The sequence below is a fragment of the Dasypus novemcinctus genome, chromosome 10 (genome assembly GCF_030445035.2).
Source record: "Dasypus novemcinctus isolate mDasNov1 chromosome 10, mDasNov1.1.hap2, whole genome shotgun sequence".
Lineage (NCBI taxonomy): Eukaryota > Metazoa > Chordata > Mammalia > Cingulata > Dasypodidae > Dasypus > Dasypus novemcinctus.
The window spans coordinates 10,991,942-11,015,357 of NC_080682.1; the positions used below are offsets into that span (position 1 = coordinate 10,991,942).

Consider the following 23,416-nt stretch of genomic DNA (forward strand, 5'->3'; position numbering starts at 1 on the left):
TATGTATCTTTAAAAAAAGACAATTTAATAAAAAATATTTTAAAAAGAAAAAAAAAGTCAGGTTTTTATAGCACAAAGCAAATTTACTAGGTCACACTGCCAATCTGTATTTTGTTTCTTCACATTAATGGTAGTATTATTTACTAAGCACTTACAATGGGCAAGGCACTGTGCTAAGACCTTTACGTGTTATTTCATTTAATTTTCATACCAACTTAGAGGTAGGTACTAGTATCACCCCCATTTTAAAGTTAAGGAACCTAAGCCTCAAGCTGAATTTGCACAAGTTCACACAATTATTAAGAAACAGGAGGTGGAGGGTATATGAGGGGGTGTGGGGTATATGAGGACCTCTTATATTTTTTGAATGTAACATTTAAAAAAATTAAAGAGAAAAAAAGACATAATGCATAGTCAAAGTCTAATTTAGTTTTGGGGTGGTTATTTTATTCCTGAGTTGAAAGTTTTTTCATTTTAAATATTATCATCTTTAATAAAAACAAATTTTATATTTATGTATACACACTGTATAATTGAAAGTATTCAGAAGGATATATTGTATTATATATACATGTGTAGTTTGTTTTGCAAAATGAAAGACTGCTTAAAACTGTTGCCATCAAAAAAAAAAAAAGAAACAGAGGCAAAATTGGAATCTAAGTGTCTGGGGCTCAAGTCTGTGCTGATTATCGTCAAGTTATGTTGCCACTGATAATCTGACATGACTATAATAAACAGATGTCAGTGTTGAACAGGTGGTCAGATTCCTTTTTATTAAGATTGAAAATGTGAATTACATAGTCATTTGATTGACACACTAGGAAAAAAGTGCACAAAAGAATGCCATAAAAGTGCATAGAAAAAATTAAAAAAAAAAAAAGTGCATAGAACATCTAAGTTTCATGAGTGAGGAAAAGAGATACTTAAAACAAAAACTTTAAAAATTACCCAAGTTGTTTTGCTCTGAGCAGTTGTCCATGAACAGATAAGATAAATGTAACTTTATTTGGCATCCCGATTTTCATGACAGTAAAAAAGAGCAGTCTCTGACAAGTTTTAGAATTTGAAATAGTTATGTAAACAGTAAGATATTAAAGTACCTTTAAAGTTCAGACAATAGACCTGATGTCTAGTCAAGGCAACTCCCATTCTGAAAAGAACACTAATTATTTAAGTCTCTTTGTACCTCAATCTCAAATTCCTGCCAAAGTCTTCTGTTTTCTTCAAAGGCAGAAATCTGGGAAGCCATCCTGGCCCCTGGCCTGCTTCTCTAAGAGTACTACACTGTTGGCTGCACCAGTAGCTGACCAACTGAACCAAAGAGTACAATCACGCATTCCCTTTATGCAGGAACTAATATTTCTAAAATTCATTACTAGACAGGTCAGTTAAGACAAAACTTTCCTGCAAGACACCAAGCCACCACTTAATTATTGAAGTCTCTACCTCAAAAAGAGAAGCTTGGTGAAAGAATGTGAAACTGAAGGCTGACAGTAACACTTAGATATTTTTTTATACCACCAAGGTAGATCTAGCTTTTCTTCTAAATGAGTTAAATTTTGGAATAACAAATTTCATCTTATTTTCACCATTCAGAAACCTTAGCCATTTTCTTTGTGAGATGGAGAAATAATTTTGCAAGGAGGAAGAGCTTCTGCAATTAAATGATACTGATACACTGCAGTATCTTAAGGCAAGGTAATGACAAATGAGGATCTTGCATTGGGTCTATCAAAATTTTATTAAGTTTGTAGACATTAATACACATATGTACTGGAGAAGGGTTTAAGATAGAGCTTCCATCTATTTCCTATTTCAGGTGCTCCTTTCCAGCTTGCATGTTTGATGATTCATTTAACAAATACTTTCCAAGTACTACTATATATCAGGCACTGTTCTAAGTGTCAGTGGTGGCAATCAAAGTCCCTACAGCTGACCTAAGAAATAAAATTCCATAATAAAATTTTACTAAGAAACGACATATAAATGTGGAATCATTTAAGAGCATTAGGAAAATGTAATGTAAACCCATGTAATTAGAACAACATATCAGAATGTTAATCCCACTGTTACTGCAAACATAATTTCAGGGTCTTTTCCAACATCATAAAAAGGAGTGCAAAAATAAGAACTAAATAAATAAAGCAAGGTAAATGCAACCATAAATAAAAAGTTGTGACAATACAAGCAAAATGGAAATATATGTTATGTCATTAAATTTTTATTTCCAATTTAATCTGCATGGTGGTGGTGGTGGGGTGTCTATTGGCCTATTAAAGGAGGCATTTTGTTTGTAACATTACACTAAAGAAAAAAAGAAGCTGATTTTCAAATGATTTCATCATTTGGCTGCGAATGTTAGGACTATATTTCAATGCTGGCTAACTTGAATGACTTCAACACTTAACCATTTGTCTAATCTTGAACATAGAGGGCCTATTCCTAAAACTAAGGTCTGAAATAAAATTGAAAATTAAGAAAAATCAAAAGGTATACACAAAGGCCAAACAGTAACCAGTGACAAGGGACTAAAGCCAAATGCCAAGTTGCTAAGTTATAGGGAAGCTGCTGTTCATCTGGACCTTTGCCCAGAACACAAAAATTTGGAGGAGAAACGCTGGTGGCTTAAAGGGAACAAGGGTTCCAAATCTGCTGCCTCATTCCTTCAAGACAGCTAATCTTAACCTGCAGAAGCTTCCTCTGTTTCTACAGAGCATAGCCACAATGGAAAATACAACAGGGTACCAAAACACTTAAACAGGTGGAAATCCTATATTAGCCACAGAGAATATATTTAAAGCTAAGATCAGAAATTTTCTGTTCTTTAGGAGGATCAGCTCAAGATTCTGGCAAAGGAGACAAGGAAGCATTTAAAAACCTCTCAAATCATTTGACATAACTAGAGGGCAAAATTAGCTGAACTCTCTCCTGATCTCTGGATCTTTCTTTGACAACAAGCTTTTTTTTTTTTTTTTTTTTTTTAAATACAAAGGCTCAGTGCCTTTAAGAACCACCACCTGCCCATGATGCATTTTTGTTCTTCTAGAAGGCATCTGCACTGCAGATATTTGCACGAGGGGAGCTTGCCAGCCAGCTCCCACCAGCGGGCAGACGCCTATACAATGGAAACTAAAAGCGGCCTGCAGCTTCTCTCGTCTTTCAAAGGGACGGGAAGAAAAGGGGGTTCAACCAGTCCCTGCTTTGTCTGAATTTTCTCCTCCCTCCCTTCATTCTGCAGTAAACATCCTCTTTTGTTACACTGCATTCAATGACAGCCCAAAGAAAATATGAGATCAAAACACACCGATGGCTTGACACTACTCCCTATCTATTATCTTCTAGAATATTAAGCAGCTGATTGCAAGCTCCCACCCTCACGCAGCGCCAGTGAAGAGCAGGCTGTGTGTTGCCGATGCGGCCCCGGATCCATCTTGGACGGACCATGGGCAGCTCCTTCCCAAATATTCCCTGAGCTATTCTCATCACGCTTCCTCTTACCTTGGAGCCTCAGAAAAATCGTACTTTATGTTAAACGTAGATGAAAACAGTAAAGAAACAGGTTACAATGTTTCCACTGAACTCCTTCAACCACCCAAAGACGACCAAAAGAAAAAAAGAATCGAAGACTACCCTGAATGTCCGATTATAACACCTGTCCGTAAATCTGCACTGCAACTCTTTCGCCACCATCTGCCTCAAAATCGTACCTAATTATTTCTCTTGCAACCGATCTGCCCTAATCCTCTTCCTACCCTATTCAGTCTGTCTAATTCTTTTCCACAAAATCACTCCCGTTTTGTGATTTGCTCTTTCGCCCTGGGAGCACGGTTCATTTTACGCTTCTAGCATTTCTCCATTTAATCCCACCCTCCCCGCTGCGGGTGTTTTTCCCCACCTGCCAGGTCTTGGCGTTAACGCCCACTCTAGGCTATCTCCCCGCCCCCAACCTGTTTTCCACACACCCCGTTATTTCCTCACCGCCTGCACGACCTCAGGTTCCCCTCCCCCCCCTGCCCATTTTCCAAACGCTCACCCCGGGGTAGAATCCACTAGTAGCCGAAGGTACCTTGCCTTTCCCCTCAGACCCCTCCACGGCCTCCCGCTCTAAGGCCTCCCCGGCCTCCGCTCGCCCACCCTCCCGCAGGCGGGGGTCGCCCAGGGTCTCACCCGCACAGGAGGAGCCGCAGCTCTTCGCCCCCAGGGCGGGGCAGGCTCCTGCGCTCCCGCCGCCGCCGCTGGGCGCCGAGGACTCGGCCCCGGAGGACGACGAGGAGACGGACGGGGACTGAGTGGCCGCCGACGGCTCCGCCATGGCTGCGCGAGCAAGGACGGGAAAGGGATGAAGAGAGATGTGGGGCGGGAGAGAGGGAAGGGAGTTCAAATAGTCCCGCAGCTGGCTCTCCGAAGCCCCTTCACCCGTCCAGCTCCGAGGACAGACTCGGACTGACTGACTGACTCAACCGAGACCAGCGGGAGGGCGGGAGCGCGAGTGCGCAGGCGCACAGAGGACCCGCGAGCGTGCCGCGGAGGCGGGAGGTGGTAGCGCCAAGGGGCCCTACGGCGCAGGGCGCAGGCGCAAGAACTGTTCCTGCTCGCTCCCGCAGGGAAGGAGGGGCAAAACTGGCCTCCCGCAGCGCCCCGCCCGATCTGCCGGGGTGGGACGCGACACTTCGGGGGACCGACGCAAGGGGCGTGGCCAAGCGCCAAACCCCGCCCACTGCCGCGACCGAAGCGGGCTGGGCTGTCTGTGGATCAGCGTTTCCTCATGTTTCTCTATAAGTATTTTAGGGGCGACTCTTTATGTATTGTGAATGACGGAAGTTTCTTTTGGCTTCCATTAGCCGCAAAAATATCTTTCCCATAAATTCCAGAGTCGATGTCTTGTCAGGTGGAGTCCAGCTTGGGATTCCTATGTAAAGGGAAAACCAATGTCAAGTAGGCCTACGCTGCAAGGTGTTTTATGAATTTATCGGCGTGTGTCGTAATATCAGATCACCATGAGGCACAGAAGCCACGGACTCTCATTTAGTAGGTGGGAGAAGATGCTGTACAGAGTGAAAAACGATTTCTCATTCCAGTCACATTGCAACACAGCCACAGAACCTGCTTCTTATTCTTATCGTTACTATTCTAGAGAGGGATTCACTGTAGGATTTAAGGGTGTCTTTTCCTCTAAATAACCTCTCAAACAGAGAGGACATATTTTGAGGGGAAAAAAGCTGAGTTGATAAGGAAAGAGGAGCCAGGAGAGAAAAATATCCTGGCTGTGGTTATGGGGAACGTTAAAATGAGGTATTAGAAGTTGAGACTATGACATACAATATGTGTAAGTGAATTTTAATCATAGCCTATAAAGTCTCCTTAGCAGAAAATGTATTTGAAACCAGACATCTAGCTCATGCTGGATTTTGTTCATTTTTTCCTTCTCCTGGGTTGGTTGGCTTGCGGAATTTGAATCCTTCTCCCTACATCTGGTCAAAATATTTGAAAGGTACATAATGCTTTAAAACAGAGGAATATATCCAAGAAACAATAAGATTCAAAGCTATAGGCTTTGTTATTGCTTAGGCAGCAATCAATGACCTGAAGGATAATTGCAGAATCAGCAGATCCTGTAAAGATGCAAAAGATGCAAGCTCACGGGGGGGGGGGGGGGGGGGGGGGGGGGGGTGCGGGCGGAGTCAGGTGGCCAAGGAGAGGAAAAGTGATTTGACCGCGGAAAATCTTCTAGAGCCGGCAGCGGACTATGTCTGCCCTTGCCCTTGATAGTTGTTTTTGTGTGTGTGTGTGCTTTGTGTGTTTTTTTCTCTTCTTATGTAAAATTGCTTGATTTTTCTTAACTCAATTTTATGGATACATATTAATAAAGCATAAATCCACACTGATAGTTTTCAAGGTTAGGTAAAAACCAGAGAAGGGATAAACAAAACACAGAAAGTCCTGGCCTTTGCAATACTCTGAAAAAAGCACAGAAAAAATTTCCCAAAATAATTTTGTGGCAAATATCTTACTCTGGTACCTTACAGCATCAGCTGAAAATGCAGCAAGCTGTCATTCAGATGGCAAAGGGAGATACAAACCCATCTGATAATCAAGCCAGTTCTACATCCACTCTAATGAATGCATAAATTAAGGAAATGAATAGTGCTGGCCCTTACCCTTGACTACAATTGCTAGAGTCTAGAGCCCTGGGCTGGCAAGGAAGCCTGTTTCCATGGTGTCTAGAAACAGAGAAAAGTTAAAATAAAGACACGAATGTGGTCTCTTCCCATCTTTTAGAAGTCTTTGTGATACATTCAATTGCTGAAGCATCTATTCCTTCCTGCTCCTTCCTGAACCAGTCAACTTTCCCGAGACCCGGTGCCTGCTTGGGAGGTTCGCATATTTGTATATATAATTTGTTCCAGTAATGTTTACTACATGCTGTGAGTTTAACACTATTCTGGGCTCCTTGGAGGGATTCGAAAAATATATGTTGCCTGTCTTCAATGAGCTTACAAGCTAATTGGGGCTTACAAGTTACTCATATAGAGTTAAATCATACAAATTAAATAGCAACCAAAAACAACTCCAACTAACACTACCACAGTGCTATGATTAGGTGGCGAGTGAATGGTATGAATTTAAAAGAAGGGTCTCTATGGACCCTTGTAGTGGCTTGGGAAAGTTTTATGAAGAAGCTCAATCTTAAAAGATGGATCAGAGTTTGGAATGGTTAAGGAGGTCATTAAAAGCAGGAGAGAATGGTGTGGAGCAAAAGCGGAGGCTGCTTTTGTGCAAGTACACAAAAAGAGCACCCCTCTGGGCAGATGATTTTCAAAAACGTGTCCCTTCCTCCCAGCAGATGCAGTAACATGCTGGCTTGTCTGGCAGAGCCTGGTTTCCATCCCCTCCTGCCCTACCTTTTCACCAGCTGCCTTACTGGTACATACAGACTACACAGCAGTATGTGGTGGCTGGAGGCTCACAAGTGTGAACACATGTAGGATGTTTGGGGTGTGGTCAGATCAGGTTGGCTGGAGCCCAGGGCTTAACAGGACAAGAGGGAGATAAAAGGGGGACAACGTGTTGGGGCAAGAGTGTGGGGAAACATTAATATTGCACTAAGGAGTTGAGGCTTTGTCTTTGTGCTAATGGGGATTCAGTGAAAGGTTTTGGTCAGGGGTCAGCTCGGAAAGGGGTTTTTTTTTTTTTTTTAAAGATTTATTTATTTATTTAATTTCCCCCCCTCCCCTGGTTGTCTGTTCTTGGTATCTATTTGCTGCGTCTTTTTCCTTTGTCCGCTTCTGTTGTCGTCAGCAGCACAGGAAGTGTGGGCGGCGCCATTCCTGGGCAGGCTGCTCTTTCTTTTCACGCTGGGCGGCTTTCCTCATGGGCGCACTCCTTGCGCGTGGGGCTCCTGCACGCGGGGGACACCCTTGCGTGGCACGGCACTCCTTGCGCGCATCAGCACTGCGCATGGCCAGCTCCACACGGGTCAAGGAGGCCCGGGGTTTGAACCGCGGACCTCCCATATGGTAGACGGACGCCCTAACCACTGGGCCAAAGTCCGTTTCCCTCGAAAGGGTTTTTAAAGGATTCCCTGGAGCATCCACTTCTCAGGAGTTCCACTGAGCAACTCACAGATGAAGGACTATGCTAGGCCTCTTTTTCCTTACAGACCTGGTATTTACACAGCTAATTTCCCACCTCAGCTTCGAGGCCACCTCGTTTCCCTATTTTATACACAAGCAAAACAAGGCACAGATTTTTAAATGATGTTCAGGGATGCCAGTATTCCAGCCCATTCCTTCTGAGTACCCAGACTATTGCTTAAACGCCAATTCTGCAAGTAGGAGATAGGAGAGATGGCTGAACTGTGCCCCAGCACAGTCACAATGAGTGATCATTTTTTGACTCTTTACCCCGTCAGACAATGAGCCCTGGAGGACAGGAATGTGTTTTATGCATTGCTGCAGCATTACTGCCCAGCACCGTGCCTGGCCCGGAACTTGTACCCTATTTTTGGATAGCTTTGAAACCTGAGTCACTGTGAATGTTTATTGCAGAAAATAAGTTGCTATTTTTGTATTTCATAAAATACTTGAGTGCCTTGAATGTTTATGACTTTGTTTTGCTTTTCCAGGACTATAATTACCAGTTTTTGAGTACTAACCATGTACCTGTTATCATTTACATCACTTATATCTCTTAATCAGCACAACTTTTTGAATCAGTTTGCATCTGATGAAACAGGTTCAAAGAAGTTAAGTAACTTGCCCAAGGTTGCACAGCCAGTGAGTTTTAGAGCCAGAATTCAACCTCAGGTCAGTAAGACCCCAAAGCCAATGGCCTTAATCACTCAAACATGTCACCTACTTCTGAACAACACAGAAGGTTCAGCTTCCCAGTCATTATGTGATTCAATTCAGAGTGAGATGGCTAAGGCAGAAAGGCTCTAATCTATTTAGCCCGAAGCCACCCCAACTCAACAAATCCAAAAAACAATATTCTTCAAGGGTGGCCAAGTAACATTTTCTCAATCACATGTAAGGTGTGAATAAAAGCATTTTTGGAGAATGTTGGTTCAAAAGTGTGCTTGCAAAATCTCCTTCAGGACAAACCCTTGGAAACTTGAGGTTTACAAATGATGCTTGGGTTGGACAAAGCATCATCAGGTATTTAGCATTTTGAATGTCCATTGTTTGATGTCCGTGGGTGTTTGAGAAGAAAAAAGAGCAACAACAAAAAAACCACAATTCTTGTTTACAAGGTTTGCTTCCTAAACTGTGACTAATCCTTAAGTCCACCTATAATTTGTACCATGTTGTTCTAAATGCTGGAAAGCTTGTCTCAGGTATGGGGAAGGGTGATGCAATGCTATCATTGACCTTGATGATGTCACCATATTGCTGGTCACTTCCTAACAGGATGGATTGAATGTCCTCAAAATAGAATAGGTCATTTTGTTCAAAATAAAAGTTAGGTATTTAATACTACAGGAGTAAGAAATTGAATGAACCATGTTAGGTGTAGCATATAGCTTCTTCATTCGTTCAACAGATATTTGAGTCTCTACTATCTAGCTGGCAATGTTCGAGGTGCCTGGGGATATAACAGTGAACGAAACAGAAAGAAATCCCTATCCTTTTGGAACTTACATTCAAGTAGGAAGACACAAACAAAACAGTAAGTAAAACATAAGAAGTAAAGCAGGGAAGGTAAATAGGGAAGCCTGAGGTGTGTGTGCAATTTTAAATTCTTACACAGTGTGTTGCAGTTGTGGTAAGTCATTGACCTTTGGCCCCTCCTTTCTCTTTCTGAGCATGCCACATAATGCCCTGGATGTGTGTCACATCCTATAGGTCCTGGCTTCTGCATACCTTGTGACTCCCCTTTAACCATTTGCCCTGATATTCACTTCTAGTTGTTTGCTGGCTGAAGTTGGTCTAGATCTGATATAGACGTTTAAATTTAAAGCCAGGAGGAGGATATTCAAATAATCTTGAGAGTTTGGGGAGATTCAGAAGGGTCAGATGTACAGAAATTAAAGGAGGACCTCTTTAGGTAGAATTAGGTAGAATTATCTTTACTTCTTCACTTTTGACCTAATCACTCAGGAAGTAAAAAATATTTCAAGGGCTTGGCAAGGTCTAGAGGTAGCTGAATAGAGCTCCTGGGTAGGTTATAATAGTCAAGTAAGAGGCAAAAAGTAGTGGAATAATTTGTCGAATGAGTGAGTCAATGGTGATGCCAAATGGGTGGTGGGGGAGCGGATGCTTTAGTAAGCTCTGTCAGCTATTTAGGCCCAAGCCACCCCCATCCAACAAATCCAAAAAATAGTATTGCTCAAAGGTGGCCAACTAACGTTTTCTCAATCACATGTACAGGGTGAATAAAAAGCATTTTTGGAGAACGGTGTTCAAAAGTGTGCTTGCAAAAGCTCCTTCAAAACACGCCCCTGGAAACCTGAGGTTTACAAAACACGGTCGTGGCTTGGGCTGGACAAAGCCGGTGGCTGGGGTTTCGCTGGAATTTCTTCAGAGCCCTCTTAGAGCAGAGATGGGGAACCATCAGGCTTGGTCAGGGGCAGGAATATGGACTGCTGGGGATGGTGGTCAGGAAGTCATCAGCTCCTCTTCTTATGAAGTCAAAATAATTAAAAATTCAGTGCCACTCACGTCATCCAGGACTGAGACCTCCCTCCGGTCCTTACAGCAGGGTGCCGCCTACCTGCGAGCCCCACCAGTTAAATACCGAAACAGCCCCAAACGCTACTGCCTGGAACCCGAGACTAGCGGTTGAGGACCCTTCCCGCCACGTCTCGGCATAGCCTGCTGGGAATTGTAGTTCAGTCGTCGGAGAGCCGCGCCAAGCCCCGCCCTTCTCTGCTTTCTCCAGCATCGAGAGGAGCGCGCCGTCCCGGGGCGCAGAGAGCGCGGGACTACAATTCCCAACGGACCGTCGCCACCAGAGCCTCGCCCCGGGTAGCCGGCGGCGCACCCGGCGGGCTCGCGCACGCGCAGACGCGTCGGGCGGCGGCGATGCCCGCCCCGCCCTCGCGGGGGCCTCCCGCCTCCGGTTGGGCTCGGTCAAGCCGCGGTGCCCTGGCTCCCCGGCGGCCTGGCGCGCTCCTCCTTTTCCCCAGTTGCTTCTAGAGCCCAGGCCCCGCCCGTTTCCCGCCCCAGCCCGCCTCTCTCCTCTGCGCCCTGCTGCTTCTGCTGAAGGCGGAGGATCCATGTTGTCCCCTCAGCGAGCGGTAGCGGCTGCCTCGGGAGGAGCAGGTGAGGCGCCCACTTTCCCCCGGACCCTCTCCGTGGCCGCCCCCCGCCCTCCCGGCCGTAACTCCTGGGAGACCGCCCGCGCCGCCGCCCTTACTCGTCCCGGGGCTGGGACCGCGCGCCCCTCGCCAGGGTCCCTCGGCTCGTACTTCGGTGTCGGGGCTCCTCGCCGGGCTCGGCCCGACGGGCCAGGGCGGCGCCTTCCTCAGCCTCCGGCCGGGAGCGGCCGCCCTCGGGGTCGGGCGGCAGCCAGGGCAGCTCGGGACTGCGGCTGCCCGCCCGGGGTCCCCCGCGCCTGCGCGGGACGGAGCCCGGGGCCGGTGGTCCCCGGGGTGGCGTCGGGGGCTTCTCGGCGGCGCCGCGCCCTGGGCAGAGCCGGCGCTGGCGCCGGTGCCCGCTCCTCGCTTCGTGGCTTCGCGAGCTCGCGGGTCTGGAAATTGGGGCCTGAACGGGCAGGCATGGAGCGGGAAGGTAGCTGCTTTATTGTTTAGCATTTATTGAAGTGCTGGAAAGCTTCTTAGAGTTGGAAGCTTTATTTTTATGCTAACGACCTTGAGGCCCTGGCACCAAGTAGTGTTAGGGTACTTGGCGTTCAGCGCACATCTGTCTCCATACAGGAGATAAAAGAATGTGGCCTACATCGGTTTTCAGTACGTCCTTTGTGTACGTTTAGTACAGCACGTTGATCTTTTGCTTTCTTGAAGACATAAAGCGTAGGGAAAGTATTAAATAAAAACCGAAAAGGGAGTCACCCAAAATTCGTGGATATGAATGACTTCGTCTCTCATTTTACCAGGCTCTTTGGAATCTGTCCGCTATTTGAAATTGCCAGAAGTTTCACTTGTGAAATAAATCTAAAAGAAAAGAAGAACAGTGTTTGAAGAATCTTTTAGTAGGTAAATCTCAGTCCTCAGACTTGACTACGAAGTTGGTGGGAATGTATTGTGGGAGGCCGAAAGAAACGAAACAGGAGTCCCTTCCCCTCCCCCGGACAAACGAAAAAATTCCGTGCGACTCCACATTGTCTTGCTTTTAAGGAAACATAGTTGAGAAATAGCCTACGTCGTTATTCTAACATGTGTCCAGTATTCAACATTGCAAGATAGCACTGAGATTAAATCAGTGCTTTTTTCCAGCCTTACAGAAACTGGCTTGTAGTGTACAAATTAGGATTGCTGCTTTAACATCTGAAAAGGAAAAAAAACACAGATGAACAAGATTTCCACGTCATGAAGCATCACACTAGTACATGTTTGACTAGCTACTGTTTACTATCTTAATAGAGGATAACCGATGGTGTGTACTAACAATTTTCTTAGTTTTCACTAAATAACGTTTATTTAGAATATGCCTTTTAAAAGGTCTACTTAAAAGAATGGGTTTTCTGTGGTGCAGCACACATTTTTGGTAGCAATCAGAATAAAGAATATACCTACATTGATTAAAATGATGTAATATAGAATTGCATGAAGCAAGAAATAGTCTCCAAGTCCCCAGTTCTCCAAATGTATCCATTATCAACAGTTTGGCTACATAATCTTTTAAGATTCCCATGAAGTTCCTAAGAGAACCCAAGGTATGTGAATTTGTTTTGAGAACTGGCTTAGAATTTACCGTAGTGAAAGATATGCCTGTTAAAGTTCTTTATCATCTTCTGTTTCGTATTGAGAAAGTGTTCAAATAACACAACTACATTTTAGGTAGTCTGAATTTTAAAACATTTTCCAGAGTTACCTTTGCAGCTGTAGGAGCATATTATATAACAAACACCAAGGGGAAAAAGTGAGAAGAAAGCGTTTATTGAAAAAAAAAAAAAGTCTTTCAATCACTTTAGAGTAGTGAGCCTCATTGCTATTGCATATTAGAATCACCTTTGAACTTTTAAAGGCTTCCAGTGCTTGAGTGCCATTCATATATTGATTTAAATCATTACAGGACACATAAACAAAATGACTAAGTAATTCTAATTTACATATTAAAATATCAAATTTCCTTATAGGTGCTTACTTAAATCTGAATTGTTTTGTTTATTTTATGGAAGTATAACTTAAAACTATTAATATATTTTTTCCCTTAAACTTATTTTGAAGTAATTTCAAACTTTATTAGTATTTGTGTCGAGAAGTTGATGCTCTTATATATACATTTCTAAAAATTGCTTTGTATTATGAATTTTGATAGTTAGAACCTGTTATGAATTAGGAAAAAAGCTTTACTAGTATAGTAGATGAACATGCAAAGGAGTAGAGAAAGTGTTTTTGTACCTTGAAGGGGAAACAGCCAAATAAATATTGCCAACTAAGAAAGTTTTATGTAACTAGAATGCGGCTAATTCCAACCTTTAGGTAACCAAGCTGATGTTGGGGATATTCTCACTTTTAAGAGGCTGGGAGTGCAGGTGGCTCAAGCACTGGGCGTCTCCCTCCCACATGGGACGTATGGGGTTTGGTTCCCCGTGCTCCTAACAAGAGGACAGAGAGCCCAAACTGGGTGGGGGTGGAGGTGGGGGGCAGAAATAAACAAAATAAATCTTAAAAAAAAAAAGGAAGAAAGGGAAATAATACAGCTGGAGTACATTGTTAAATTTTTTTTCTTTCTGTGGTATGATTTGCAGTTATTTTTGGATTCAGGTCAGTCTCTGCATTTTCAATACTGTTTAGTCATAATTGTCATAAATCAATGAAGCACAGCAAAATTCTTAGTCAACAAGAAAAACGTTTTGTTCAGAATTCTGTGTTAAGACACTAGATTTTCTACAGCAGATGAATTGAGAAAAAGCTTCCTCTTAAACTCTTAATTAGAATATGAATTTTCACCAATATTCTGATTAGTTGGGTTTATCTAGTAGTTTCACTGAAACAAACTTAAAAGTAGATGTGTTAACATACTCGCAACTTTAAGAAAAAGTAGAGTATATAATTCCCTGCCTTTCCTACCAATAAAAACCACATCCAGCAGTTCTAGAGTTTGCTGAGAGCAGAACATAGTATACTTAACCATGCATATATGAAGATATATATATATATTTTTGGCTTTGTGAATTAGGAAGTTTAAAGACTGCCAGCGAGAACAAGGCATGAAAGTGGTATGCCTCTGTTTTTGGGTGTGTTGCTCTTGCCTTTTAGAGAATGTGGTATTTCAAAAAGAGTGGAAAAGTCAGGTCATAACTTTACCCTGAGTCATGCACTAAATGTTTCTTTAACTTTAGTTACTTTTAATTTGCTTTTTGGAACTTGCTGGACGGGAAGGACGAGCATTGAAGCTGGCTGTACCCTAGTGGTTCTCAACCCAGGGCAATTTGCCACCCCCCGCCTCGGGGATCTTTGAGCAATGTCTGGAGACTGAGCAATGTCTGGAGACATTTTTAGTTGTCACAACTGTGGGCTGGGGGAGAGTGCCACTGGTATCTAGTTGGTAGAGGCTAGGAATGTTGTTAAATATTCTACAGTGCACAGGATAACCTCCCTATAATAAAGAGTTTTCTGGTCCAAAATGTCAGTAGTGCCAAGATTAGGAAACCTTGGTCTACACTTTTTTTTTTTTTTTTAAAGATTTTCTTTCTTTCTTTCTCTATCTCCCTACCCCTCCTCAGTTATCTGTTCTCTGAGTCTATTTGCTGTGTGTTCTTCTTTGTCCGTTTCTGTTGTTGTCAGCTGCACGGGAATCTGTGTTTCTTTTTGTTGCATTTTGTTGCATCATCTTGTGTGTCAGCTCTCCGTGTGTGAGGCGCCATTCCTGGGCAGGCTGCGCTTTCTTTCGCCCTGGACGGCTCTCCTTATGGGGCGCACTCTTTGTGCGTGGGGCTCCCCTGTGCGGGGACACCCCTGCGTGGCAGGGCGCCCCTTGCGCGCATCAGCACTGTGCGAGGGCCAGCTCCACACGGGTCAAGGAGGCCTGGGGTTTGAACCGCAGACCCCCCATGTGGTAGACAGACACTCTAACCACTGGGCCAAGTCCGCTTCCCCTTGGTCTGCACTGATGAATTGATTGACTAAATTCTGTGTTAATTTTCTGAAATAACAATAGTAACTGCTTCCAATTACCTAGTTTCTTTGAATTTATCATTATTCAGTCTTCTCAGACATTTGAGGGACATTTAAACTCCCCCATTCAACCTGAGTCGACATACAGAATCATACAAACCTACTTTTTCTCCTTGTATTGTAATTTTATGCAATTTCTTTTTATAAAAAAATTTTCGGCCTCTAAAGATTTGGAGTTAAGAGTTCTAGGAAGAGTCAGTTCTGTGATATGCCCAGATCTCTACAAATTCTTCCCATCAATAATTTCACCTCTTAAGTCTTTCAACTCTGTTTTATTTTCATGGGTTTTCTCTGTCATTTCAGTGGAGAACTAGTCTATGAAATGTAATTGCTATAGAGGTTTTTTTTGAAGGTATTTTTCATTCTCTTGATCAGTCTGGACTTAGGTGTGTCTTTCCCAAAGTAAAAGACAGACTATTAGTTTATAAGTAATGAGAGAAAAGGTTGTAGGCTCCACATAAGCTGTTGGAATGCTTTGTAATTATTATCCAAGTATTTTCAGCATTTCTATATATTTGAGATGATAATCAATAACAGTATTACCATAAGCAATTTACAGCAGTCAGAACTAGCTGTCTAATACAGTATTTCTACCTCTCACCTTTTAGTTACGTAAGTTTTAAGTTCACTTACATGTGTGGATGACGTGACTATAGTCAGATCATATCTCTGTAGGTACAAAAATGTTATATCTGTCATTCATTTTCATACAAGTAAATGTAATATAGCATTAATTATTGTTGTCTCAGTATGCAGAACTGTACCTTGCAAGATAATTGCTTTTCTAAAGGGAGAAGGTATGTAAGGTTAATACTTAAAGGTGTTTTGAGTACCATCCCTCAAGGCTTGATTCTCCAGAGTTTAAGATTCCTGAGAAGTGGGAGTAATTTCACAGCTATTGGGGATGAGGGTGGGAATGTGTGGATAGAAAGCACCAACCATACCCTACTTCATTAAAAAAACAAAAAACAAACCCAAAACATTGATTCCTTTTATGTGGGTCCTTACTGAGCAAGTTAATTTAATATTTTTATGGCTATAAATTTTGATCTGCTTTTCAGCCAGATCTGTGCGGGTTAAATTAAGCCTAGGGATGAATAATTTACCTAGCAAGTTTCATCAGGAAATTTTCAATTTGTTCAAGAGTCATTGAATTTCAGAACTAGAAAACAGTTTAATCCAACTACCTGATTTTGTAGAGGAAATGGAAGAATAAAATAATTTACTTGTGCTGTTACAGTCAGTGCAAAACGGGGTCAGAACTCTGGCTCTTCCAGAGTGTTAGTGAGGCTCTTTCTCCTCTACATGCTGCCTTGGTAGAGTAACAGCCTTTGCCAAAAAAGGTAATTCAATTATGGAAGGACAAAATGGTAGAATTTGGTGGTATAGTTCATAGGAAAGATGGAATCAGAGAAAAGTTTTAGCCCTGGATCGAGAAAGGTTGGGAGAAGTGGGGTAACTGAGAGGATCTATCTTAGAGATACAAATGTAGGATTGTAAAAGGTTAGTACTGTAAGAGTCGTCAAAAGTTAAACACCTGACTCATTTTACTGATGAGACTGAAGACTAGACATGTCCAGAATCACACAGGTTGTCACTAATAGAGCTGGAACAGGAACTTATCTCCTGACTCTTAGACTCATTTATTTTTACATATTACTTTTGAGACTGAGGCAATGGTGGAGCATCTAGGTGAATCTATCCCTTAGGCATTGGTGCCTTTAGAACCTGATTGTAGGTTAGAGGTCTGATGTAGTTGGGTCATCAATAGTCATCAATAGTTGAGATTATAAAAGTAAGGAACTCATTGAGGGAATGAATAAAAACTGGAAAAGTCTTAAGCACGTCATTGGTTTATACCCACAGGGGCTAAAAAAAGAAAAAAAAAACTAGTAAAAAAAGATGGTAAAGAAATGAGAAGAGACCTAAGAATGTGAATTGTTAGTCCAGGGATTTTTAGAAATTTTAGAAGTGGGTGGCAGTTTTGTTACATCAGAGAGGTAATGTTGAATGATAATGGAGAAAGAGCCATTGTATTTGGCAAAAGAGGTCATTATAAACTAGAGATACTGAGTTTCAACAGAGATTGAGATGAAATCCAGGTTGCAATGAAATATGATGATTAGATAGCAAGTGGAGCAGTGGATGAAGACATACTTTCAAGGAGGTGAACAGTGAAAAGAAGAGAGTGTTGGGAGGAAACTGAATTTTATTAAATGTGCTATTGAATTTTCTTTTTTTTTTATTAAATAAATTTTGTTCATTCCTATTAATAAGGCATAGAATCCATTCAAAGTGTACAATCAGTAGTATTTGATATAATCATATAGTTGTGCATTCATTAATTCAGGGTTTCGGCTTAATAATACTGGGAAACAATTTTTCTCACTATATTAAATACTGGGGCTGAATGTGGCAGTTTTGCTACTTCAGGAGCTCCCAGTCAGGGTGACAAAACAATGACAATCTAATAATATTGTAATGAGTAGAATAATGGCTATGTACAAGGTTTCAGGGGAAATAAAGTGGGAAGGAGAAATTACTACTTACTGAGTCCCTAATATGTGTCAGACACTGTGCTTGTAGTTCTTTGACATGAATATTAGATTTATAAGGTTTTAGAAATTTATGCAGTCACGTTGTGAATGAATAAGTGATGGAATTTGTTCTTCTATGCCATAAATATTTATTGGATGCCTACTACATTTCGGGGCATGCAGAATTGATTAAAAGATAAAAATTCCTTCCCTCATGGAGCTTACATTCTGGAGGGGAAAGAGAGGATTTGGGTCCTGCCCTGTCAATGCCAGAACCTCTTTTGGCATAGCTTGCATAGTGAAAGAGGAGTAGATGTTTGCCTAGAGTCAAGGGCGAAGAAGCATTTCATTTAGTAGGAACTAATGGTTGAGAAGGTTGTTAAGTTTGACATTTTAAAATCAAGACAGGGCAGGATGTGATCCTAACTTTCTCCCAGTGGAAAGACCAGTGAGAATAAATTTGCCTGGGAGCATGAGGAAAAGAATTAGAAGAAGTAAGATAGAAGAGAGAATGGATGAAAGGCTTTGATTTATAGAATGAAGATTTTAGCTTTGAGTCATCAATCCATAAAATGTTTTTTTTGTTATTGTTGAGTCATCTGAACTTTTTTTCATTAAGATGTTTTTGATAGCCTTTTATATCATTCCTATAATGATGTGCTTATGTACTATAATGAAGTGGAAGAGTTCAGCCCAAAGGGATGAGATGACCTCATCAAAGCAACACCTGGAGGTGGTGACTTGGACAGTAAACCTAACAGGCAAGAGACGTTAGAGAGTGACCTGGTCTTTAAGAAGCAAGATGGAAAGATGGAGAGGTGAAAAGAAAGCAGCTCTCTCTATTTAAATAGACTTGTTGGTGATGTGAGCAGTTCAAAGTATTTTTTCACTTAAGCAGACCCAAATGAAGGAGCATGGTCAGTGAATAGCATCTTGTTTTATCTGGTGCATGTAGATAAGGCTGCTCATCCTGCTGTTGTGAGGAGAAACGCAGGATCTCCCCAGCTCCCCTAAACAGCGCTTAGTTTTCTTCCTTTATTCTTGGGCACCGCCTTAGTTTCCAGGCTGTTAAAACAAATACCACACAATGGGTTGGCTTAACAACAGGACTTTCTTGGCTCGCAGTTACAGCGGCTAGGAGGCTTGCTTACTCCCAGGGTTGGTAGGCAATCCCTTGTGTTCCTTGCTTTCCCACGCACACAGTGATGTCTTCTTTCTTTTCTGGGTTCTGTTGACTTCTGTCTTCCAGCTCATCCCTGTGGAAGGCCCCACCGCATTCAGTTGGCCATATCTTAACTAAAAATAACATCTTCAAAATGTCCTATGTACAGTGGGTTCACAAGTGTAGGAACAGGTGAAGATTAAGAACATGTTTTTTCCTGGGGTACATAATTCACCTTATCGCAGGCCCTTTCCTATGGCCAGGAAGTGAGGAGCAGTTGAAGAAAGGTTTTGTCCTTTTTTTCCCATTTTTCTTCTCAGTGGCCTGCAACTTCTCTTGAAGTGCAGTTCATTTTGCACAACTGCATATATTTTTGTCATGCCTGTAGCCCACGTTACCTTCTGTTCTATGCCTGTTGCTCCAACAATGCCACCTACATCCTTAGGGTTCTGGCCTTCCACTGTGTGACAGTCCATATCACTCATTCATTTTGCATTTGTCTGTGTCTGCTCTGTGTCAGTATATTCATACTGGCAAACATTAATGGTGAAATACTGTAGATAAAATTGAAAGAGCCAGTATGTCATTAACTTAATTTAAAGCCCTGGGGGGCGGGTGAGGTGGGGGACTAGTGTTAGTTACTGGGTTTGGCTGTATCTGACAGCGCTCCCAACGTTTGTGTTTCATATAAAAGTGAACCAGCCTGACAGTTCTGCTACAGGAAGACCTAGGCCTTACTTTTCTGGTTGCTGCGGTATCCTTAGGGTATTGCCCTTGTGCCTGGCCCAGGGCCACTGACTATCACCACTTCTGCATCTAGGCTGTAGGAAAGGGGGAAATGGCGTGGCTGGGGCGTTGCCTGTATCATTTCAAGTCACTTCCCATTGGTCAGAGCTTAGTCACATGGTCATGTACTACCTGCAAGCTTGGGTAGGAAATGTGTTACTTCTGGGCAGTTATATGCCTACTAAAAATCCATTACCATAGCAGGAGGGGGAAATGGATATTAGGGGAACAACCAGCCATCTCTGCCACAGTGAGAGGCTTTGATTTATACTTCTTTGTATACAGCACAGTGAGGAACAGTGTGGCTGATCCATATGGTCTGAATGGATTCTTCTAATTATTTTTTAGACTTTAGAAAGTCTTTAGGTCCTGGATTCACTTACTGCTCTAGAAACAAGAGGAACCCTAAGAAATTGTTCGTAGAATGTTTCATTTTTATCCAGGCAACAATAGGAAGAAAAGTCCGAGTATGCATTTGTTACAATGGTAGTATGACATTTAACCTATATTTATAACTTGTTTTCCATGGCCTACAAAAATTAAAAAGAGTAGCAAGAACCCTTTTGTTGCTATGTGATATTGTAAGTATAAAAAGTGAACATTACCGCACATTACTGGTCTGTCTGCTGTGATCATGCAATCTCCAGTGTTTCTCACACGAAAATCATTTGAGGAACTATCTTTGTGATTTGGTCATTACTTAATACTTGTCCTTAAATTTATTTAAATTTATTAACTTTCTGAACTTAGCTTCCTTCTGAGCAACAATCCATGAAAACATAGGTTTGATATTTTTGTTTTTAAAGATTTATTTTAGTTATTTATCCCCCTCCCTTGTCACTTGTTTGCTGTCTCCTCTCTGTCCATTCACTGCACGTTCTTCTGTGTCTGCTTGTCTCCCTTTGTTGTGTCATCTTGCTGCGTCAGCTCTCCGTGGGCTCGGGCCAGCTTGCCTTCACACGGAGGCCCTGGGAAGTGAATCCAGAACCTCCCGAATGGTAGATGGGAGCCCAATTGGTTGAGCCACATCTGCTTCCCAGGTTTGGTATTTTTAATACACATTAGAACACATGACTTAAAATTTAAAAAATGGCCTTAATACTGCTTAAAAATCTCTCCTTTATGCCAGTGGTACCCATTCTGAGGGAAATAGTGCTTTGCCTTGTTCCCTAGTCTCCACTGGCAGGTTTTGGAAAGTTCACCATAAGTCCACATAAATCCTATTAAGTGGCTCTGAATAAAATAATTTTTATTTTTGTGCTCTTTTTTTTTTTTAATCACTGATTTTTCCCTCTCTCAGAGATGACTCCCTTGTCTGTCTGCTCATTGTGTCTGCTTGTTTTCTTTAGGAAGCACCAGGACCCAAGCCCAGGACCTTCCATGTGGAAGGTGGATGCCCAGCTGCTTGAGCCATATTTGCTCCCCTGTGCTCTTAACTCTTGTTTGGAAACTGCTAGTTAGTCCTTAATTTTGAGCTGTAGATTTAAATTATCCCTAAAACTTAGACAAGGCTATTAAGTGATCTGTAAAACACAGCCTTCTAGATACCTTTTTTTTTTTTTAAAGATTTATTTATCTCCCCTTCCCCCCATTGTCTGCTCTCTGTGTCCATTCACTGTGTGTTCTTCTGTGTCCACTTGCATTGTCCGGCGGCACTGGGAAACTGCCTCTTTTTTTGTTGTTGCGTCATCTTGCTGCATCAGCTCTCTGTGTGTGCGGCGCCACTCCTGGGCAGGCTGCACTTTTTTTGCGCTGGGCAGTTCTTACGGGGTGCACTCCTTGAGCGTGGGGCTCCCCTATGGGGGGTACACCCCTGCGTGGCACAGCACTCCTTGCGCGCATTAGCACTGCGTGTGGGCCAGCTCATCACACAAGTCAGGAAGCCCTGGGTTTGAACCCTGGACCTCCCATGTGGTAGGCGGATGCTCTCGCTGTTGAGCCAAATCCTCTTCCCTCCTTGTTTTTAAGATGGGGCAGTATATAAAAGTTGTGCTTATATAAAATGTTTAGCAGTGACAGGCACTTAGAAAGTTTTCTGTGATAGCTATTTTGATTACTTACCTTTTTAAAAAAAGTGGTATTCTTTTTTTATGGATAGACTTTATTTTTAAGAACAGTTTTAGATTTATAGAAAAATTGAGCAGCTACAGTAGAGAGTTCCCATATACCTTCTGTACAGTTTCTCCTGTTGTTGACATCTCACTACAGTGATTTACTTTTGTTTTTATATATATTTAGCCTTTTGAGCTCATTCTTAGAACTGAGTTTGGATTTATGTGCAGTAAAAGTGTTCTTCTAATAGTATTGATTAATTTCTGCAATGATACACTAGAAATTGGTAGTTATTAGTTGTTTGTATGGAAAGGAACAAGGTGTCTGGAGGATAGGATGAAAAATTGCTTTTTCCCCCAGGCCCTTTTCTCTTAAATTATGTGCCATGTATGGATGTATGGATGCATGAGTGTGTACTCTTTTTTTTTTTTAAGATTTATTTTATTTATTACCCCCACCCCCTTGATGCTTGCTTGCTGTCTGCTCTCTGTGTCCATTTGCTGTGCATTCTTCTGTGTCTGCTTGTCTCCCTTTGCTGCGTCATTTTGATGTGCCAGCCCTCTGTGAGCACGGGCCAGCTTGCCTTCACAAGGAGGCCCTGGGAAGCGAACCCAGGGCCTCCCATATGGTAAATGGGAGCCCAGTTGGTTGAGCCACATCTGTTTCTCTGTGTGTACTCTTCAAGATTTTTAATTGTTTTACTTTAATGAGGTATAATATATAAGGTAAAGAAATAAATTGCACTGGGAAGTGATGTGACTCACTTCCAAGCAATTGGGCTCCCATCTACCATATAGGAGGTCCAGGTTTTGATAACCAGGACCTCCTGGTGAAGGCATGCTGGCCTGTGTGGCAGGCTGGCCCTCGCTGAGTGCTGCTCTATGCAGGAGTGCTGGCCAACATGGAGAGCTGACACAGAAAGATGATGCAACAAAAAGAGACACAGGGAAACGGACTTTGGCCCAGTGGTTAGGGCGTCCGTCTACCACATGGGAGGTCCGCGGTTCAAACCCCGGGCCTCCTTGACCCGTGTGGAGCTGGCCATGCGCAGTGCTGATGCGCGCAAGGAGTGCCGTGCCACGCAAGGGTGTCCCCCGCGTGCGGGAGCCCCACGCGCAAAGGAGTGCGCCCGTGAGGAAAGCCGCCCAGCGTGAAAAGAAAGAGCAGCCTGCCCAGGAATGGCACCGCCCACACTTCCTGTGCCGCTGACGACAACAGAAGCGGACAAAGAAACAAGACGCAGCCAATAGACACCAAGAATAGACAACCAGGGGAGGGGGGGAAATTAAATAAATAAATAAATCTTTAAAAAAAAAAAAAAAAAAAAAAAAGAGACACAGAAGGAGAGACAATAAGAGACTTAGCAGACTAGGGAGCTGAGGTGGCCCAAGAGAATGATCGCCTCTCTCCTACTCCGGAAGGTCCCAGGATTGGTTCCCAGAGCCGCGGAGGGGGTGTGTGTGATGATAAATAAATCTTTAAAAATAAATCGCACTAATCTTAATTGTACAGCTTGTTGAATTTCCACATATGCATACACCTATATAATAATCACCCAGATCAAGATATAGAAAATTTTCAGCATCCAGTGAGTATCTTTATACATCTTTTTAGGCAATAACCCCCTTCCTACCCAAGTGACTTTTATCACTATCACTTAGTTTTGTATATTCCTGAATTTTTATATGAATGGAGTGATACAGTATACATTCTTGTGTTTGGCTTCTTTTGTTCAATATAATGTCTGAGATTTTTCCATGTTGTTAGGCCACATATCAGTAGTTTGTTCTTTTATATTGCGATGTAATATTCCATTGTCTGAGTATACTCCAATTTATTTACCCTTTCAAACTGTTGATGGATGTTTGGGTTATTTCCAGTTTTGGGCTATTTTTAATAAAGCTGATGTGAACATTCTTGTGTATTTCTTTGGTGGACATAAGCATTCATTTCTTTTAGATATGTTTTTACCTAGGAGTGGGATTGCTGGAGTGTAGGTATATTTAATTTTAGTAGTTACTGCCAAACAATTTTCCAAAGTGGTTATACTATTTTATGCTCCCATAATACTATATG

The 23,416-nt window shown here is 42.4% G+C and overlaps 2 protein-coding genes across 3 annotated transcripts in view; one reads left to right on the forward strand and one right to left on the reverse strand.

The window, feature by feature from the left end:
- The window catches only part of RTN3 (reticulon 3), a 71,950-nt gene extending 67,386 nt beyond the window's left edge, over positions 1–4,564 (reverse strand). The window contains exon 1 of the mRNA XM_058305271.2: positions 4,168–4,564. Coding sequence (XP_058161254.1) covers positions 4,168–4,312 — 145 coding nt within the window. The 5' untranslated portion in view covers positions 4,313–4,564. The remainder of the gene's footprint in view (positions 1–4,167) is intronic.
- Positions 4,565–10,248: 5,684 nt separating this feature from the next.
- The window catches only part of ATL3 (atlastin GTPase 3), a 71,849-nt gene continuing 58,681 nt past the window's right edge, over positions 10,249–23,416 (forward strand). The window contains exons 1-2 of one of the 2 annotated variants that reach the window (XM_071217971.1): positions 10,500–10,763; positions 11,557–11,656. Coding sequence is in view for 1 of the 2 variants with exons in the window: in XM_058305272.1 (XP_058161255.1) it covers positions 10,718–10,763 (46 nt within the window). In the remaining variant the exon portion in view is untranslated. Of the gene's footprint in view, positions 10,764–11,556; positions 11,657–23,416 lie in introns of both variants that reach the window. The other variant, XM_058305272.1, reaches the window with a different exon arrangement.